We start from the raw sequence: 22,001 nt of genomic DNA on the forward strand, positions 1-22,001 counted from the left end.
GACTGGCTCCTCAAGAGGGAGTCCCGCTCCGAGGTAAAGACCCACGTGGAGCTGCTCCTATTGACATGCACCGGTCTCGGCCTAGTGATGAACGAGACCAAATCAACATTAGTTCCCGTCCAGCGCATAGAGTTCATTGGGGCCCTGCTGGACTCCTCGAGGGCCACAGCCTCTCTCCCCCTGGACAGGTTCGAGACCCTAAGGGATCTCATTGCCTCAGTCACGGCTTTCCCGGTGACCATGGCGAGGGCGTGCCTTCGAATTCTGGGGCACATGGCGGCGTGTACGTACGTGGTCCGCCATGCCAGACTCCATATGAGGCCCCTCCAGATCTGCCTAGCCTCCCAATTCTCCCAAGCTCGGGACGGCCTAGACAAGGTGCTCACAGTTCCACCCTGATACTGGGTTCCCTTCAGTGGTGGCCTTGCCCGAGCAATATGCTGCAAGGAGTTCCCTTCCAGGATGCCAGCCCGTCCATAGACCTGGTGTCCAATGCTTCGGACCTCGGCTGGGGAGCCCACACAGGGAACGTGCAGACCCGGGGAATGTGGTCGACTCCGGACTTGTCCCTTCACATAAATGTCAGAGTTCAGGGCGGTGCGGTTGGCGTGCGTGACTTTCCTCACGCACCTCCGCGGCAGGATGGTCAGGGTCCTCACGGACAACACCGCCACCATGTACTACATCAACAGACAAGGTGGGACTCTCTCTCTAGCCCTCTGCCGGGAAGCCCTGAACCTATGGAAGTTCTGTATAGCCCACGATATCTCCCTGAGGGTGGCCCACCTCCTAGGCGTCCGCAATACACAAGCGGGCCGCCTCAGCAGGGTCTTCTCCCCCTAGTACGAGTGGTCGCTTCACTCAGAGGTCACTCACCGGCTCTTCCGAGTGGGGAGTTCCCCAGATCGACCTGTTCGCAACCCGCCAGAACCGGCTTTGCCCCCGGTTGTGCTCGAGGGGAGGGGTGGGAAAGGGCGCAGTCTCCAATGTGTTCTTCCTACGGTGGTCGGGCCAGCTCCTCTACGTCTTTCCCCGGTTCCCTCTCATCACCAAGGTCCTTCAGAAGGTGAAAGCGAACAAGGCGAGAGTCATTCTCATAGCCCCGGCGTGGGCCCATCAACACTGGTACGGACCCCTCCTACACCTCTTGGGCGCTGCCGCTCCGCCCGGACCTCCTCTCCCAGGATGGGGGGGCGCCTCCTCCATCCCAATCTGGCCGTGCTCCACCTGACAGCGTGGCTGCTCCGTGGCTAAACGAGGAGGAAAACAGGTGTTCGGAGCAGGTAAGGTGAGTCCTCCTGGAAAGCAGGAAGCCGTCCACGCGTCGGACGTACGTGGCAAAGTGGTCCAGGTTCGCCAGGTGGGCGAGTGAACAGGGAGTCTCCCCCTCCGCTGCACCTTTCCAGCTTATCCTGGACTACCTCTTATCCCTTAGGACCCAGGGACTGGCACCTGCCTCAGTCAGGGTGCATCTGGCGGCCATATCGGCCTTCCACCCGCCGGTGCAAGGGTACTCGGTCTTCTCCCACTCGATCTCCCGTTTCCTGAAGGTCCTCGACTGTTCATTCCTGTACGCCAGACTCCCCATGCCGCAATGGGACCTCAACCTGGTCTTGTCCTGACTCACAGGGCCCCCCTTTGAACCCCTGCCCACATGTTCCTGGTCTCACTTCTCTTGGAAGGTAGCCTTCCCTGTAGCGATCACGTGGCCCGACGTGTCTCGGAACTTAGGGCCTTAACCTCGGAACCCCCCTACACGGACTTCCACAGGGATAAAGTCCAGCTCCGCCCACACCCAGCGTTCCTCCCAAAGGTGGTCTCCGCCTTCCATGTGGAACAGAGCATCTTTCTTTCTGTGTTCTGTCCTAAGCCCCATTCTTCTAATGAGGAACGCTGCCTCCACACACTCGATGTGCATAGGGCGCTGGCTTTTTATCTGGATCGGACCAGCAGTTCCGGAAATCCTCGCAACTCTTTATTGCCTTGGCCGAGCGGGAAAAAGGGCAGCCTATCTCCACCCAACGGCTTTCCCGCTGGATCACTTCGTGCATACGCATGTGCTATGATCTGGCGGGGTCCCACCCCCATCGATCATTAGGGTGCACTCAACGAGGGCTCAGGCCTCAGCTGCCTACATAGCCCATGTCCCTATCCAGGACATTTGTAGGGCGGCCACTTGGGCCTCAGTTCACACATTTACTTTGCATTACGCGATCATCTCCCAGTTTAGGGATGACGCCGGGTTCGGCAGGGCGGTACTTCATCCTTGGTATCACCTTCTGTGGAATACACATGAGCAATCACTTGAAGAATAAAGGACAGTTACATGTTCTGTAACTGGCGTTCTTTGAGATGTGTTTTTCAGGTGTATTCCACATCCCGCCCTCCTTCCCCTCTGTCGGAGTTGTCCGGCAAGAAGGAACCGAGGGTGGGGGAAGTGCGCAGCTCCCCTTATAGCGCGGTATAGAGGCGCCACTCTAGGGGTCACAGTGGCGCTCCCCCAGTACGGGTACTGCCAAGGGAAAAACTTCCAGCACCGGTGCATGTGGCAAGCACGCACACCTACTGTGGAATACACCTGAGCAACACATCTCAAAGAACGCCAGTTATGGAACAGGTAACTGTCCTTTAGGTTGTTTGGATACAGGCGCAGGTGGAGGGGACAGGAGCGGTTTGGCACTGGTGATGCAACCCTTCCTAATCATAGCGATTATATTACAACTCCCTCTTTCAAACTCCTCTGTTCGCTAGCTCCCCTTGGTCGCTTAGCCTCTTGCTTTTAAGGCCTTCTCTCCTAGGTCAGCCCTGCCCTGTCGTTAATCACACAGGGGGAGGGTGGTCACAAGGCTGATTGAGGCTGATCAAGGATGAGCCAGGGAACAAAGACTCTCAGTCCCCAGACACACAATCCCAACTGACCCAGTAACTGAAATAACCTGAAAGAGAGAGAAACCCAAACAGCCAAACAAACTCACTCACCCCAAAGTTAGTACTCGCACCTTCTTCATTCAGCAGGGGGATCTCCTTCTCCCTCTCTCAAACTTCCCTGTTTGCGGTCCCCTATTCACTAGCTCCCCTTGGTCACTTAGCCTCTGGTTTTTAAGGCCTTCTCTCCTAGGTCAGCCCTATCACACATCACATCCTTTTGACAGCAGCCTACCTATCGCACATCCAGAACATGATTGCCAATGCTCTCATCAGAAACTTTGCAACCAGCCACTAGTAAGAGTTGTACAACTCTGTGATCACTGACATCTTTGGTCAGTGAGGAACCCCCGTGAGGGATCTTTTCGCATCCCACACCAACACCAAATGCACCCGTATTGTTCCAGGGGAGGAACTGGAGCTCAATCACAGGGAGAGGCCCTAGTCATTGGTTGGTTGGATTGCATGAACTACACCTTTTCCCCTTGCGCCTCCTACCACGAGTAATTTACAAGATCAGATGAGAGAAAGCAACAACCATCCTGATCGCCCACTTCTGGCCTCGCCAATTCTGGCTCCCACTTCTTCCCTGCATGTTGAAGCACCCTCCACTCATGCTTCAGATGTTCCCAGAGCTATTAACCCAACACAACACAACGGCAGACTCAGACACCCCAACCCACACACACTTTGACAGCTTGGTTTTTGGATGGACACCTCCACTAGCACAGGAGTGCTTTCTAGCAGTGAGAGAGGTCCTTTCAAGCTGCAAAAAAGGACTCCAGAAGATGTTCGTATTGCACCAAATGAACACATTTCACTTCTTGGGCTACACAGCAGGGCCTTATCCCTGAAGCTATGGGCATCCCACTACTCTTGGAATATTTTCTTTATCTGAAGATCTTGGGACTTGACCTCAGTTCCATTAAGGTGCATGCAGCTGCTAATAGAGTCTTTTATCCACCAGTAGACTGCCGTTCGATATTTACCCTCCCCTTAACTGTATGGTTCTGGAAGGGCCTTCTGCGGAAAAACCCTCCCATTCAGTCTATCGCCCACCAATCAGACTTTAACCTAGTCCTCATCTCGCTGACAACGACTCCCTCTGAACCTGTGGCCTCCTGCTCACTGTCCCTCCTTTCCATGAAAGTCGCTTTCCTCATCGCCATTACATCAGCTAGGAGGGTTGGTGAACTGGGAGCTATAATGGCCAACCCCCCTTTCACCACTTTCCATAAAGACAAGGTCTCTTTTTACGTCTTCACCCCAAGTTCCTACCCAAGGTGGTTTTCCAATTCCACCTGAGTCAATCCATACACTTACTTACCTTCTTGTCCAAACCTCACGCCTCTAATGATGAAAGGAGACTTCACTCGTTAGGCGTTTGCAGGCCTGGGCTTTTTATCTTGAGCGGACAAAGCTATTCTGGAAATCTCCAAGGCTTTTTGTTGCCATAGCAGAGAGAATCAAGGGTCAAGCCATTTCCATCCAGAGAATTTCCAAGTGGGTCTCAGGGTGCATTACGTGCTACTATCGATTATTGGGACAATCCCTACCCAAAGGGATTTGGGCCCACTCCACGAGAGCACAGGCATCAACCACAGCCACACTTCACTATGTCCCCCTCGTAGACATGTGGAGTTTGGTACACACCTTTTCCACACACTGTGCTCTAGTGCAGGGGTTCTCAAACTGGGGGTCATGAGGTTATTACATGGGGAGTTGCGAGCTATCAGCTTCCACCCAGCAAACCCCGCTTTGCCTCCAGCATTTATAATAGTGTTAAATATTTTTTAAAACGTGTTTTTAATTTAGAAGGGGGTCGCACTCAGAGCCTTGCTGTGCTAAAGGGGTCGCCAATACAAAAGTTTGAGAACCACTGTTAGTTCATGATTCTGCAATGGACGCTTCATTTCCACAGTCTCTGTGTACCATACTCCCACATTAGGTGGTACTTGTTACTCACTCTCAGTGAAAGACAATAGTGACTATCACTCAAAGAAGAAAGCAAAGTTACTTACCTGTAACTGGAGGTTCTTTGAAATGTGTGGTCCCTATCTGTATTCCAGAACCACTCTCCTTCCCCTCCGCTGTGGATACAACATATCTGCAGTAGAGAAGGAACTGGAGATAGTGGCAGCCCATCGCACTCTTTATTGCCTCAGGCAAAACCAGAGTTGTGCAGGATGGATGCACTGACTGCTGAACAGTACTACTTTCAAAAGTTACGTCTCTGGACGCATGGTGCATGCACATAACCCCGGTGGAATACAGATAGGGCCCACACATCTCAAAGAACCTCCAGTTACAAGTAAGTAACTTTGTTTTCTCTACTGGGGAAGAACGTCTCTGTGCACCTGGTAACAAGTCCTGGCAATGTTCAGGAGAGATGAGTTTGATCCTAATAGCCCCTAGTGGCCCAGAAAGGAATGGCTCCCAACTAAGTTGCAGATGGCTAAAGCTTTTCTCTTTTTTCAGAGAGCCTGTCCTCAGCTGTACACTCAATTCTAGAACATCTAGTTCCATCCCAAACCGAGAGCCCTCTCCCTGACAGCCAGGCCCTTGAAGGGGTAGAGATCTGTGTATAAGGATATAAATGGGGTAGATAAGGCATGTCCAACCTGATGGCACTTATCCTGGCATCTCAGAACCACCTACCAGTAGGAATCAAAACTGTAGGTAAGAAAAGAAGTGCTATGTGGTGCAAAACAGGTTCATGTGGCCCTTTTTACAGGCACTGCATAAAATCTCTTTGATTACCTTAGCCTTCAAGTTAGTTTCAGAGTTAACTCCATGTGATAGCTGCTGTATTGTGGTCTATAATGATCTATCTAAAGGTGGATCAGTGTCCCTGCAGCCCCTTGTCAAATTCATGCCAGGTTTGATGCTTTTGAAAGAATCCACATTTAATAGCCTTATGTGTCATAGGATATTAGTGTGGTCCTGTAGCATCTAGAAGCCTTAGACATGGACCAGGACCCCATTATGCTAGGGGCAGAACAAATACACAATAAAAAGACAGTCCCTGCCCCTAAAACCTTGCAAGCTAAGTATAAGAGGTAATGGATACAGATAGACAGGGAGTACAAAGAAACAATTAGACAATATTGATAAGCATGATGGGCAGTGATCTCAGCACACCAGCAGCCTAAGAACTGTGAAATTTTGACAAAGGAGAGGTTTTTTTTAAAGGAATTTTTTGAAGAAGGATAACAAGGTAGCTATGCAGATGTTTAGGGAAATCTCCTCCCAAGCATGAGGCAGCATGGGAGAAAGCACAAAGATATGTGTTTGAAAATTTAACAAGTGGGCAATGGAGGCTGGTATTATGGACAGATCAGAGGTGGGAGTTGACATCTCAATAGTGAATGAAAGATGATGGTTAGGGTTCAGATTGACTGTAAAGAGCCTTGAAAGTGGAGACAAGTAGCTTATGTCTTACGTAATAAAGAAGGGGGAGCCAGTGGAGTTTAAGGAGAGGAGTGACATGGTCAAACTGAAGGTCTAGGAAGATGAATTTTGCAGCAGCATTCTGAATGGACTAATTTGCATTTGTCAGGACTAGAGGAAAGAATGTTGTGGTAATTAAGATGTAAGATAATGAGTGCCTGGATGAGAGTTCTAGTTGATGAAAGCTCCTTTTAAAAGAATCACTTCCTGTGAGCTAAGCGTCTTATGTAGAAGGTCAATTTCCTGGTAGCTTCAGTTTGTAGAATGAGTGAGCTGTCTAGAACTCTCCAATGGCACTGATTAAATTCAGAGGTGGCATGTGGCTTCTTGTGTGAGGGAGATGGCTCAGGTTCTCATCCTCTGCTGCCACATGAAAGAATTAAAAAATCTTAGAGTTTGGGATTTTTCCATTTGTCATATGCTAGGAAACTGAGACACAGGAAAGAGATGGACGATTTCATCCAAGAAACACAACTACAAAGTAATTGTTCCATTCTTTGCTGTTATGTTTGGAAGAATTGCTTTTCTTCTACCACAGTGGCTGAGATTAGCAAATTTGCAAATTACTCTCCTGAGGTCTATAATCTGTAGAAGGGCCCCATCTGCAACTCTGAGATTCTCTCCCCCTCAACATATGTTAGTTTCATCTGCGGCATCCTTTAGGGCTAAGTTGGTGTCCTTAGCTAACTAGATAGAAGCTGAAGGAGAGTGTTTGACTCGCTCAGCTTACCTGTGGAGATGTCAACGTGTACAAATGCAGTGACATATTCTTAAAGGAAAACTTCCTTCCTTCCTTCCTTCTGTGTTTTGGCATGTGAGGGAAGTAAGTAGAAGTGTTGTGCCAGGCCACTTCTCACTGCTGTTGATTGGGTGGGGGAATGGAAGTGAGAGAGCTACCACCGTGGATTGCTTTTGCTGTTGCAGGCACTGTGTTTACTTATACTATTTATTATTATTATTAATCAGGGATAGAGGGAAGAGAGAGAGTGATGGTTTCTACACTTCAGGCTTATTTGAAGCATGTTGTCTATTCTTGAAGTTACTATTTTCAATTATTTTAAGGCTCTCTGAGTGCCAACAAAAGTAAAATCTTGTACAAATGTCTGTCGTCTTGAATGATTTAGAAATACATATTTAATTCATTTGCACAGTAGAAGTGGCTAAATTCCTGCTTGTTTAACCTATGTAAAATGAACATGCTATTTTTGGTTGCAAAATAACTTTCAATAAAAATTGCTGGCAGTTCCTTTTTGCACCTTATATTTTAAAGTCAGTGTTTGATTGTGGGACTACCAGACATGTAAGATCTGAAATTCTCTACCTGAAGTGAGGAAAGGGAATCACTTTATTAATTAAGAGAATACCAGGGTTAGCCAACTTAGGAATAATGTATAGGCCTGTTTTTATTTATTTTAAATAGAGTAGAGGCATGATTGCATGTCTCCTGTGGTGTGCAGTCACCACATATGCAAATCTGGCAGTGGAACATGGAAATGCCCAACAAGCTATTTGCATATGCAGGTACTACCGGGCAGCTGTTTACAACTGCATATCTAACTTGTTTAAATTATAGATATTTTAGTAACTGACTTGGGTGTGGTCTAGATGGCCTGGTAAGCTTTTCTTCTAAATGCTAACCTAATTTTGTACATGTGACTTGAAGATGTAAAATACATGGACCCATCTGTCATGCAGTAAAATCTGGGGGGGGTTTCAGCGCTGTCATATGCTCAGGTAGATATCTATAGAGATAATATTGTATTGTGTGGGAGTATCCCCTCTTTGCTTTGTGTACGGGCTGAGAAGTTCAGTGAGATGACCACTTAATAGAAATGAGTATGGATACTATGAATTTAACAAAGCACTGGGTATAAGTAGGATTTTTACTAATGTACTAGTGATGTTGACATGATCAATGAAAGAAAATAGCAAAACAGACGTAATATTTTTTCTTGGCTGTGTCTCTGTTGACGCAGCTCTGAAGCAGCTGCTGCTATCTCTAGTTTCTCTTTTCTCTAGAGCTGATTTTTTTTCTTGAATAATTGAAGTTAAAGTAAATGGTAAATAATTGTATTTAACTTTATAATATGAATAAAATGCATTAGTTCCTTCATTGATCTGTACAGCCTTGTTCTTGTAAGTCATGATACTTGCATCTGACACCTTTTGTGTCTTACCTGGGTGAAAAAGAAACGAAGGAGAAATATGGTTTGGAAACCTTATGGTCCTAAAAAATGTTGGAGTTGGCGAGTAGCCTTGGGTTATTACAGCACTGACAGTGTGTTAAATTGCAAGTGGTGTGCTCATCATTTGGGAGTGAGTATGGAAGGAGGGGGAAACAGCAGGATCTGTTTGCTGTATTAAGCTGTGAGATGGTGTCTTGATAATCCTTACCAATTTCCTTCCTTTATCACCTTTTCTTCCATAGGATGTTGTACTTGTAAACCTCCAACTGAGGGAGAATGATCAGTGGTTTTCTTCAAAGCCAGCAAATGCCACTCTTGTAGTGGACATACTAGTGTAAAATATGGTGGCATTTCTGTGAAAGCAGAACTGGAAAAAATTCAAATATCTAAACACTTCAGTTTTGCAAAGAAAGAAACAATTTTAATTGTTGCCAGTTTTTTTAAATGGAGAAGTAAAGTGGAAGATAACTACCTTTCTATAAGAGGCTAAGTAAATCAGGCATTTAGCGAGAAGCCATTTTACTGGACTTTGTTATATACCAGCTCCAGTCCCTTTTCCCTTTGGACTAGAGAGGGGCCTAAGCCCCAAAAATTAAATCTGCAACCAGATTTGAACCTCCAGTAGTTCCAAGGGGTTTGGATCTTTTCTTTTGTATTGGGGACATCTTTGCTCTGAACTTGCATCTCACTTGTATAACGCACTATGAATCTACGGTTTTGCTGTAATCTACAAACTTTATTTGAAAACCAGTTTGTCTTTTTTTAAAAGCGTAAGATGTGTAAATAGTCCTCTAGAAAATCCTGAGAAATATTGACAAACTACATACATATTAGTTTCCACTTTGATATATACTATTTGTCCTCCCCTTCTCTGTAGGCTTTTGTGGATTTCTTCTCTCGAGGCCTCCATGCGGAGTACAAGAGCAAGGGCATCATTGTACAGGTGAGTGGAGTTTGTTTCATTTAAGTATCCCTGTTATTGTGTGGTTACCACAGTAACAGTTGCTATCTTGGCAACAAAAGGAAATCATCCCATTCACTCAAAAATGTGACGATGATAAACCATTAAAGATAGTTTCCTTTTTTGTTTGTCCCAGTAGCAGTTGTTTCTGAACTCTTCCTGATGAAATTAAGTATAAATGACTTAAAAACAAAAACCAAAGATGAGTGTTACAAATCATTCAATATTAGAAGATCAATGTAATTGACCGCACCTGTTACGATTTTAGCTACAATATATTCCATAAAACTGATTGTAGTTACGTACTAGACTAGTTACAACATTCCTTAATCTCCTGGTATGTTTGTCATGACATTATGCACCAGAAATCCAATAGCTAACCACACTAAGGACTAGAACACAGAACCTAAATATCCTTTAGTTTATCACTAGTTAGGAATGATGCTGGCAACTCTAATAAAGTTTGTAACAGTAAGATCTCTGCACTCGCAGTTGCTTACACTATGGAGAACCGTAGCAGGAAGAACAGCTTTGCATTGGGGAAATAGGTTCATTTTGAATATCAGATTCCAGTTGTATAACTTCACAACTTGATATTGGTTTTACCTCATTTAATAGGTTTTTATCTTTGCCCTCTAGTTTACCTGCAGTAGCTTAGCTGTGTTTACAGTAGACCAGTAAACCATCTGGGTACAAATTAAGAAAACCAGGGCTTAAGAGCACTGAATCAAGCTATGTGACACTAGCTGGCTTTGTTTGCAGGACCTTGTGCAAACCTTTCTGTAGTTTTGTATCTCACACCTCTTTGCTTTGAGTTTCAGAATTGTTTGAACTCAAAAACTCTCAGCAATACACACATGACACCAAGTTTTGCCTGTTTTTGGGTGTCACAACCAATGATTTTTTTTTCGTGGCTTTTACCTCAGAGCATAAATCATCCCAGGGTTGGTGAGAGTTTCATAAGGCCCTATCTACTCTACAGGTACAGATGTTATTTTTGTAAACAGTTTGGAACACTCATCTCATCTCATTACAAACATGGTTGAGTTGCGTCCATAGCTACCATTTTGCCTGCTCATATTTTGTATCGTGATGTTAGAAAATCATGGTGGCTTTCTTAGTGCTTCAACAGCAGTTATTGCTCAGAGGACATACATGTGGAGTATCGGGTGCAACATATGAGGCAATCTACTCTGGGATGTCCTACCACAGAAAGCTGGGAGGAAAGGAGGACTGACCAGGCAGGTTACACAGTCAGGGAAGCAATGCTACATGATGCAAAAAAAAAGAAATATTTTTTTAAAAAAATCTTTCAAACAAGGTACAGGAGAACAGTTGTGAGCTGCCAGTGTTAGTGAGTACTAGCTGTGAAGTGTCTGGACACAAACTAGGTTTTCACTAACTGGTTAAAAATGTCTAAAATTTGTTGAGTACACATGTCCTTAGGCAAGGAACATCTTGTCTGTTTCATGGATTTTCCTTTTTAGAGCATAATAAAAACGTATTGCTTGAAATGCCTTTTGTCCTTATTTCTCAACAGTATTGTGCGGACAGTGCTAGGAAAAGGACAACTGATTCAATAAGCTATTGCATGCAGTGTCCTTACAATGGCTTCCTTGTTTAAACCTACACTAAACTTTTTCTTAAAATTCCCAACTGTTGCTACCACTGGTGAAACTTTGGTGTTGACAAGGCACTGGCGGCTGATAATGTTTTAAGTATTGTTGTGCAGACCTGCTCTGAGCAGGAATAGATGACATGGTCATGAAAATGCAGTCAGCATGACACTTTTACACAGTCAAGAAAACTTACTGTAAACACTGGAGAAGCCCCCCTGGAGTGCAGCTTCTAAAATTTTCTAGCACTGGATGTAGAGAAGCTGAGAACTTGTGTATTTGGCAAACTTAAACTTTACTGAAAGCTGTTTCTCTGTGTTAGGTTTGCCGTTCTTCCTGCTAACAAAGTTTTCCCCTAGCTACCAGCATGTTTTCCTATAGACTTTGATATCCCAAATGTGTCAAGATAATGAATAGTGTCAGCCTGGCTTTTCTTCTCTGGCATGCTGGCTGTGGGCTCTCTATTGTTGGTAGCTCCCCATCTCCTCCCTAAATTTAAATGAATAGCCATTCTGAGTTGTGTGGGTCTAATAGCTGGTGATCAGAATTTCTTAAGCTAACTGTAGTAAGTTATTGGTCTTCTTTCTTCCCTGCCCCAGTCTGAGCCCCTGTGCCTACCACTAATGAACCCTAGAGGCATATCTTTAAAGCTTAGCCAATGTGTCTCCTTCATTCCCTTAGGAGTACTTCAGCCTCTTGAGATCTGAAGTATGGGGTTCATCACTACAACTTTCTCAATGGTGAATAGACTTTGAATTCCAGACTTGCATTTCCACTTGAGGTAGCTGTTTAAAATGGCATGTCCTCAGCTTATACCAGACCAATAGAAAACACTTGTGTGAAAAGCAGAAACGCACAACAGCTTGTTAATATACTACTTCTGAAGCTCAGTACAAGTTGTAGCAATGCTGCCCGAGTGAAAATGCCTTCTCTTTGGAAGCCAGGTTCGATCAGTGTGGTTGTATTGTAATGCAGAGAAACTTTTAGGTTCAGAAACCAACTCCTCTCTGGCTCCAGAGGCCACTTCCAATCTTCAGTTGGAGAATAGCAACTACATAGCTTCAGGGTCAAGTATTCCTGTGCGTGTATGGAGAATAGGATGAAAATCTATAGTGGAAAGTAGCTGCCAAGAATGAAAGGAATATGGAAGAATCTAAGGATTTCTCTCAAGACTAACTTGCGAGTTTCCTATTAATGGGGGTGCCCATGCTCTGTCTGCAGAAACATGATTCTCCATGGGATAGTCAGTCTGAAGGGGTCATTGGGTGGTTCTTCCTTCTGTTCATTCTATTCTTATTTTCTGCTTCAGAACAATAGGCAGGGAACAGCTTTCTGTCAATGTTGGGCATTTTTGCTTCTTTTCAAATACTTTTACACATATTTTAAAAGTATAAGGAAGGAAAAAATCTTAACTCTATTTACATTTCTTCCTAATCCCTCTACTATAGTATCCCGGCAGTGGTATAGTACTGGATTTTCTTTTACACTTTTGTCTTGTTTGAAGGATTTTCCTTGAATATCTGAGATTTTTTGTTATTCTGTATAAGTAGGGGTTTTTTTGGCGGGGGGGGAGGATTGTGAGCATTAAAGAGGCTTTTTCATAGAACCCTGAAAGTACCTTCCTGTACCTCCCGGGTGGGTGGTAGTACCAGAAGATCTGAATGCAGCAGTTTCTCAAGAAGCATCAGTATAAAAAGATTATGATCCAATTTGTCTTCCTTCATATAGGGAGTGAGTGTGGTTTACAAGCTAGTGCATAAGACAGGGACACAGGACTCTGAGTTCTATTCGTAGTTTTCCCACTGATTTATATGATCAGCTGCTCTACAGACTTTTCTGGTCTGAACAGTGTAGTGTTATATGCAAGCACCCGGTTTTACCCATAGCAAACCTTGCTTTGCTTACAGCCTTTCAATCTCTTGATCCCAGTTGAGTAAAACATGCCTCTGAATAGTTTTACCACTTTTGTATTCCCAAGGAAAAATTAACAGCTTTTAGGACATATAGGAGCATTAGCCCAAACGAAAGATCGCATTCTTAGTGAGAGATGGTAGAGTTAATGTTTCTGAAGCATTTTTTTCCACTATAGAATGCAGGAGATAAAATGTTGTTCCATAGTCTTATAACTTTTAACTACAGTGAAGTGTTTAGAATAATGGCTAGAGAACGCTATATATAAACTATCAGCGGTACAGCTTATTCCCACTCGGTGCTCAGTTTCTCTGTGCAGACAATGAATTAGCTTTCGGCACCATCTAGTTGTGCATCTAAGTAGTGCAATTTGTACATAAATTTCTTTTGTTTCAGAATGGTGTGGATAGTTAAGATTGAAACTGTATTTTGCCCAAATTTGCAGAAAGGTGTTCAGAAAAAAAAGGATATGTCTTAAAAGAAACACTTGCTATATTTTACTTCAAATAGCTTGTCCTCAAAACTTCATATGAAACTTACTGGAGAGATGCTGGCAAGATTTACAGCCTGGAGACTTGAAAAGGGATTTTGGAGAATTTATTCATTGGTGAATTTGGAATTGCCAGATAGTCAGTCAAGTTCCAGCAGACTTTTGAAAGGCAGCAAATGAAAAGTAGAACCTTTTAATTTAAAAAGTATAGGCAAAATGTTCAAACTTGGATGCCTAAAGTTAGGCACATACATTCATATTTAGACACATGAATGGGTGGTGTGGTTTTACAGAGATGCTGCTGACCTATAATGGGAGTTGAAGGCATTTACACTTCTGAAAATCAGATCACTTTTTAGGGTGACCAGATAGCAAGTGTGAAAAATCGGGACGGGGGTGGGGGGTAATAGGTGCCTATATAAGAAAGCCCCAAACATCAGGACTGTCCCTATAAAATCGGGACATCTGGACACCCTACCACTTTTATTAAAGTGCCTTTATCCACATTTGAAAATTGTGTGCTAAGTCTTTAACCCTTTTATTTGCAAAGAGCCTTTGAAAGTATAAACTGATCACTGGGAGTCTTGTTATGATGACTTATAAAAAATGCACCTGGGGGGGAAGCGGGGAGAGGAGGAAATCCCAATCTGCATTAACCATTCTTTTCCCTGAATTCCCCAATCAAGTCTTGTGCGCATGGGAATGTTTCAGCCCACGCAGAAATGTACCCCCTTGTGGAATGGAACACAACAACTAGCAATACTTTAGAATGGGAAATGGACTTCCTTATGCAACTAAAGCAACAAGGAAATCTGGGAAGACAGAATGAAGTTACCCAAAATTGGAATTAGCTCAGAACAGTGGAGCTGACACTATTCTCAAAGTTCCATAAACAAGCAAAAGTACACTGATTTGGAATCCTCTGCAAGAGACTTACCCATCACCGCACTCCTTAATGTCACGCTGCGGCATTGGTTTGGTAACAGCTCTGCCTACTGAATCATGAGCCCCACTACTGCACCACCTGAATTCTCCCAGCAGTTCTTCTGTCCAAGTACTGGTCAGGACCAATCCTCTTTAGCTTGTGAAATCGAACAACAACATAGCCCTAGGTTATATGTCTATGGATTATTAATTCTCTTGAATCCTGATTGTATTTATTTGTGTGTGTGTGTATGTATGTGTGTGTGTGTGTGTGTGTGTGTGTGTGTGTATATATATATATATATATATATATACACACACACAATATACACATGATAGATTGTGATTTCACCAAAAGGTGATCCGATTTTTTTTTTTTTTAAGTTTAACTACAGTTCATACTTTTTTTAGAATCCAGTACTGCTAGCTACAGGACACCTAATGTACTCTATGAACTTTGTTGCTTCTTGCCATCTTCAGTAGATATATGTAGAAACTGCCTGAAAACACACTTGGGACTATTTGGGGAATCTGTTTTTACAATTTATTATTCTGATAATACTACAAAGTTTCTTGACATATTCATAAATGATCTGGAAAAAGGGGTAAACAGAGAGGTGGCAAAATTTGCAGATGATCCTAAACTACTCAAGATAGTTAAGTCCTAGGCAGACTGCGAAGACCTACAAAAGGGTCTTACAAAACTAGGTGACTGGGCAACAAAATGGAAAATGAAATTCAGTGTTGATAAATGCAAAGTAATGCACATTGGAAAACGTAATCCCAACTATATATAAAATGATGGGGTCTGAATTAGCTGTTACCACTCAAGAAAGAAATCTTGGCGTCATTGTGAATAGTTCCCTGAAAACATCCACTCAATGTGCAGCGACAGTCAAAAAAGCTAACAGAATGTTGGGTATCATTAGGAAAGAGATAGATAATAAGACAGAAAATATCATATTGCCTCTATATAAATCCATGGTATGCCCACATCTTGAATACTGCATGCAGATGTGGTCACCCCATCTCAAAAAAGATGTATTGAAATTGGAAAAGGTTCAGAAAAGGGCAACAAAAATTATTAGGGGTCTGGAATGGCTTCTGTATAAGGAGAGATTAATAAGACTGGGACTGTTCACCTTGCAAAAGAGATGACTAAGGGGGGGGATATGATAGAAGTCTATAAAATCATGACTGGTGTGGAGAAAGTAAATAAGGAAGTGTTATTTACTCATTCGCATAACACAAGAACTAGGGGTCACCAAATGAAATTAATAGGCAGCAGGTTTAAAACAAACAAAAGGAAGTATTTCTTTACACAACGCACAGTCAACCTGTGGAACTCTTTGCCAGAGGATGTTGTGAAGGTCAAGACTATAACAGTGTTCAAAAAAACTAGATAAATTCATGGAGGACAGGTCCATCAGTGGCTGTTAGCCAGGATGGGCAGGGATGGTGTCTCTAGTCTCTGTTTGCCAGAGGTTGGGAATGAGCGACAGGGAAAGGATCTTTTCATGATTATCTGTTCTGTTCATTCCCTCTGGGGCACCTGGCATTGGCCACTGTCGGAAGACAGGATACTGGGCTAGATGGACCTTTGGTCTGACCCAGTATGGTGGTTCTTATGTTAAGAAATTGCAGTGTCAGGGAATGCCTCGGTGTAAATGTGGAATCCACCTCTTGCTGACAAGGCTGTAAGCATGTCTCTCCCAGGCCAGGCACAGTGGTGGGTCATTAAAACTGAATAGCTAGCTATTCAGGCGGAAGGATCTTGAGGACAACGGTTTAGCTGGAGCCTCGGAGAACCAGTTTTCTCCTACCTAGTTGTGGAGGCTGGTGATATGAAAAGTGGAAAAACACCAGCAGTAGAACAAAGGAACCAAGTGTTGATAGGGGGACATATAAACTCAAGGGACTTATTGAACAGGAAGCTTTGGATAGGAAAGAAGAAAATAGAGGCAGGCTTTTGTAGCATGGGTCCTTTTTAAATGCTGACCAGTCAAGGTCAGAGACAGCTAGCTGACCTAGAGAAAGGTTCCATGTTTTTGAAGGGAAAGCTATAGGGAAAGGATCCTTGGTGCACCAGAATACTCTGTCCAGGCCCAAAGAAGTCTCCATAGTGATGAGGAAACTCAGGTAAGGGAAATATATACAGGAATGTCTTATTTTCTTGAGATCTGTGTGTGTCATGCTGTTAAGTAAAGAGCAATGGTCTTTATAATTCTGTGGAAGTCTGTCTGGAGTTTTTCGGGGAAAGGTTGTGTTTAAGCTACTGGGAGGGAGCAGAGGGGGACGGCAGTGGTCCCAGAGGCTAGGCAGTTGGACTGCAGGGTCTCTTCTCTCAGACGCAAGTGCTAGCTAGACAGAGGCTCTATATTTGGAGAGCACACCTAGAGACCCCAAGCCAGGATGTACAATATGAGCTTGGTTTCTTCTTGCCATGTTCAGTAGATGTACATGGAATTTTATTGAAAATACACTTCACTTACTGTGATCTCTTTTCCTACCTACAGAGTGTTCTACCATATTTTGTGGCTACAAAAATGTCTAAAATCCGCAAACCAACCTTCGATAAGCCCAGTCCTGAAACATACGCAAGAGCTGCCCTTGGCACAGTAGGCCTGCAGTCCCAGACCAACGGATGTCTGCCCCATGCCATTTTTGTAAGTTACCTTCAAAAAGGGGATGTTACTCATTTTGTGTGGTCCTGAGTATGTTCTGCGTGTACTCTGACCACGGAGGAAAGAGAATTACATTAGTTATGTTTTTTAAAATCCTAAGACTGACACTTGTTCTTTCGTACTTAGTCCTAATTTTGTCACATTTGAAAATGTAGAAGAGATTAATTTTAAGTTCGTTTGGTGCAGGTGATAACAGTTGGAGTTTTTTCTTTTAATTTCTTAGGGCTGGATCTTTTCTCTTCTTCCCACCTCAGCAGTCATCAACTTGACAATGCAAAAACACAAGCAAGTGCGGGCTCGCTACTTAAAGAAAGTGAAGGAAAACTAAGTTGCAGCAACTTGATCAGATGTTTTGACACATGGTGGCTCAGTACCCACAATTCAGCACGAAATAGACTTAATCAAATTTAAAATTCTCTTATAGTTTTTACTTTCTAATGGGACCAAACACCAGTTTGGGGTGGGATTATGATATAACATGATTTCTTTCTGGCCTCGACTTTCCAATATTGATTTCAAAATATGCTTGATTTGTTGGTCATATGTGACTATGGGATACTAACTGGATTTAATCATTAGCTTTATGTAATGTATTTATACCAATGAATAAGGAATTGTATCTCAGTGCAAGTAGCTTGGTGATAAAAGAAAAAACCCACAATAAAGCAAGACAAAGTGCTAGGGTGTCTTAAACTACATTATTGAAGTCAGATGGCCTGTGCTTAGTTAAAAAGAAAAATGGAAGTTGATTGGCCATCACTTTAATTTTTTCATTTTGGAAAAGGCCAGTTATATAACCACCACCTGTTTTCTGTGTTGTGCATGTTTGGGTGAAGGGAAGAATGGTGGCAGTTTGTCTTTCAGGTATACTGCTGGGAGAAAACATGGTTATTAAAAAAGGCAAGCTAATGTTCATTGATGTAGCCACTCTCCAGCTCAGCTTCAGAGCGCTTGCGAGGATGCTGTATGGCTAGTCTTCTCGTGATGTCTCCCCATGTTTCACTTAGCAAGCTGTATGTGTATTGGGACACCAGGGAGAAGTATGTGGCAGAGCTGCCCGGCTGCTATGTATGAGTCTCCAATAAAACCATTTCCAGGCTAGTGTCAAGTTAACTCAACTGAGAAAGCCCACCCATTTTTAGTTATTTTTTGTTTTACATCCTAAAAGACCACTCATAGCTTTCATCTAGTGTACTAAAATGGATTCTTGAACCAACATTTGATTGTTTTATGTGTAAATTTGAAGGATATACTGTAATCTGTTTTATGAAGTGGAGAGAAGTGAGCCAAAGTATACAATGGGAGTGATTGCTATATATATTTTAACATCCTAAAACAGCAATTGTTTAAATTCTTGCATCTTGAATATTAATGCTAACTTTTCAAAAATATATTATCTTCTGGATTTGTAATGACCTTTTAAAAAGATTGATGCCTGCTGTAATCTGTAGACAGTTGTAGCACAATGTAGATAAATGGTACCAGTTACACGCTGCTTGTTGGTTGATCTGTAAAACACAGTATTAGTACTTGAAATGCAGATCTTGAAATTCAGTGCTGTCTTTGTTAGGGCTGCTGGTTAAACTCTTTTTCTGGCACATGCACCAGTCTGTTCTCCTCTGTGGACCTGCTGATATAAGAAGCTGAATCTTTGAAACCAACTTCTATAAATGAATGTGCAAATTAAAAACAATAAATGCATTTAAATGTAGAGAAACTGCAGAATCAAGTGCTTCAAAAGTTTGTTTCTAGGCTGAGCCTTGAATGTGTTTTTACAAGCGACTTTTACACCGTGAAAAAGTCTACTCTGGGAGGGGAGTGGGTTTCTGGATTACAAAAGATTGGATTGCTAAAAGATTGGATAATTTTTAATAGGATATGTGAAATAAAAGCCATCCCGGTTGGCATCGTCGGGTTGAAAGTTTTAGCCCAGACGGAATGCTCCATTGAGGCTGCACTATCCTTATCTCACCGTGGGGGGACATTGATCAGGGTGTGTGTGTAAAGTCTATACTGCCCCTGCCTGTGTCTGTTTGCTCTGTAGATAAAGATTTTGGTCTCCATTGACATCAAACTCTTTACCAGCCATAAATGTACTAAAACTGTATTTTAAAAGTAACTTACATGGGCAATAGCTTCATCATTTTTAGTGGTGCTAGAAATTCTGTGATCTGGAGTTGTTTATTGCCCTTGAGAGAATAATTTAAAGCTCTGTTTAAGTTAAATGTGTTGTATTGAAGCATGAAGGGGCTAACATTTCTGTACATTGAAAATACATGAATACCGATGCAATGGTGCTGCTCAGGTATGAGATGAGGATCTTATCCCATAGCTTTTATTTTGGAGTTGGGGTGATTAAATGTGGGTGGATTAGATTGCATAAGGCCACTGTTTTTTGGCTTGCTTTGGAGAAGACATGGGGTTATTTGACTAACCAATTCTGTGTATATTCTTTTTCTAACACGCGCACACAGAGAACTGAAATAGTTAAAATAAAAGATTTCTCCTGAACGGTTAACTCTTGTTTCCTTTTTTAAATGTTTTATCCTGCTTCATTCAAATGATAACTGGTGTCTTGTATACAGGGCAGCACAACACTTGAAATGTTCCTTCCACACCCCAAAGAGAACTCCATTACTGTGGCTTCCTGCTTGTCAAGAATGACAACTAAAAGTGGCATTTGTTGTTGTTGGTTTTTTTTGTTATATCAAAGTAAACCACTAAAGGGAAATAATTCACTTTCCTGCACGTGTTCCTAGTTTGACTGAAGCTTGCTGCATAGCGAGTGCTAACTTGGAAGAGAACTCTTTTGTTCAAGCAGCGTGTTCAGTTTTTGAATTGTATAGTACTAAGCACGTTACTAGCATCGTAAATTGCAGCCCAGGAATTGCATTCTGATGCTCTAAAATCTCTTCTCTATTTTCAGTTAAATATGGGAGCCTTCTCCACATCCTCTCCTAAACTGCTTTGTATTTGCAGTTTAAAAACCTGCTACATTTCAGTAATTGAAGTGATTCCTATGTACAATATTTTGTGAAGTGCTATAAAAATAAGGCAACTTTCCTTTTCTGCACTACATTTTTTCATTTTAATTTTTTACAAATGTTCTGAATTATTTTTATAACTTATGTAACTCCAGTTCTTGCATTATTTGCACTCCCTTTTTTCTGAGTGAGATGGTGGAACAGAAGTGAGGTCAGTCACACGGTAGGTAGGTCTAAGAATGTAGTCTGCACAGAAAAAAAAATCAGTAACTATATGGACAGCATAATTACTAAGATGCAAATTTGTAACATGGAGGATAGAATCTGTGACTTTGGCCTTAAAAGGCTTTTACCATTTCTTCTAAACAATCTTCAATAACTGTAGCAATGCACTGATACCACTAGATGGTGACAGTTACACGCATACTCAAGCAGGTCAGACATGTTCTGTCTTCAGAAGACAGAAGTGGATGGCAAAAATGTAACCAGAAGTAAAGAGGCAGAGGAAATCCAATAATGTACTTGGAAGGCTGATTAATAGCTCAATCAGTGCAGTAGCATTTATAGTGATGCCTAGCATGGTCTAGGACCAAAAGGTAGTTAGCACTTACAAAACTCATGACTATGTATATATGTGTCAGACAGTTTTCTAAACTTTTTTTTCATTGTCGGAAACCCAAATGCTTGGGCTCACTTTGTCTGAGTTGAGACTTTTAGCATTAGAGGTAACTTTGCAAACTTCTTGTTCTCTGCCCTGACAGGAGCGAATGCTGCTTCTTATACAGGCAAGTGAAAAATGGTTCCATTATAAGGATGGCCAGGTAGATCTTGTGTAAGTTCTCATAACTTTTACAAGGCTGGGATAGCGTTTACTCAAACTTGCCTTTTCAAACATGGAAACTCCATGTCCATTACCCAGTCCCAGCGAGAAATTGGGGAACTGGATCTCCCTTTAAGCAGATAAAATTCATTCACCATGAAACCCCAGTGCCACAAAACAGCAAGATTTTTTTTTTTGTTAGTAAAATTTTTTGAAAGCATTACGTGTCCTCATTTTCAAAGGTGCTGAGCACCTGCAGCACCCCTTGACTTCTTGGGATTTGTTGGGTGCTCAGTGCTTCTGAAAATCAAGTGAGCATTACATAAATGTACAGAGACCAAATAGAACAAAACATTCATGAAATGTTTCCCTTTTAAGTTTTCCACATATTGAAAGTTACAGTTGTTCCAAAATTTTACTTAAAAAAAAAAAAAAAAAAATGAAAGTAATACCACTGGATTGTAGGTTCATAATGGTCAATTGCCACTTAATCGATATTAAATGAAAACTCGGAGGAGGAAAGTGTGATCACACTGGGCAACAAAAGGGAAATGAAATAAGAGGAGAATGAGGTAGAAGAGAAGCTCATATACAGGCTCCTTGCCTGAGCAATGTGAGCAGAAGGACTGAAAACACTGAGCAGCAAGGTCGAAGTTACACTTTCTCTATTTCCCTCAGCCATCCTATATTGCATAGTCATTGCAGACTGACGCACATTTGGCAGGGTGCAGAAAAGGATTTCTGCCTTAGGTTAGGAGGGGCGGTGGTTCCATCTGGCTGATTTGTTGGGGAAGCTTGCAAGAAATGCTCTTTTTAATAGTGAGAAAGAGAAGTCTAAGTCTCTACCAGTAATGTAGGGTTGTCCTGCTTCCTGAGTGTGACGGGGTGAAAAGTTTGAAATGCTAAGATTTTTCTCAACGTGTTAAAATGTGTAATAAATTACCATTGAAAAGGTTCCAAAAGGATGGGTGGCCTCTTGTCTCTTAAATAGTAGAGAGGAGAGATTCCCCTTATCAACACACCTAATACAAATCTGTAAAAGAGGAGTTT

General features: G+C 42.6%; 1 protein-coding gene across 2 annotated transcripts in view; it reads left to right on the forward strand.

The window, feature by feature from the left end:
- Positions 1–19,658, forward strand: part of HSD17B12 (hydroxysteroid 17-beta dehydrogenase 12) — a 202,219-nt gene extending 182,561 nt beyond the window's left edge. For both annotated transcript variants that reach the window (XM_024209809.3, XM_024209808.2), the window contains exons 9-11: positions 9,439–9,504; positions 16,980–17,129; positions 17,371–19,658. In XM_024209809.3, coding sequence (XP_024065577.1) covers positions 9,439–9,504; positions 16,980–17,129; positions 17,371–17,475 — 321 coding nt within the window. In that variant the 3' untranslated portion in view covers positions 17,476–19,658. The remainder of the gene's footprint in view (positions 1–9,438; positions 9,505–16,979; positions 17,130–17,370) is intronic.
- The last annotated feature ends 2,343 nt before the right edge of the window (positions 19,659–22,001 follow it).

Source organism: Terrapene carolina, unplaced genomic scaffold, assembly GCF_002925995.2.
Source record: "Terrapene carolina triunguis isolate 2854851 unplaced genomic scaffold, T_m_triunguis-2.0 Scaffold96, whole genome shotgun sequence".
Lineage (NCBI taxonomy): Eukaryota > Metazoa > Chordata > Testudines > Emydidae > Terrapene > Terrapene triunguis.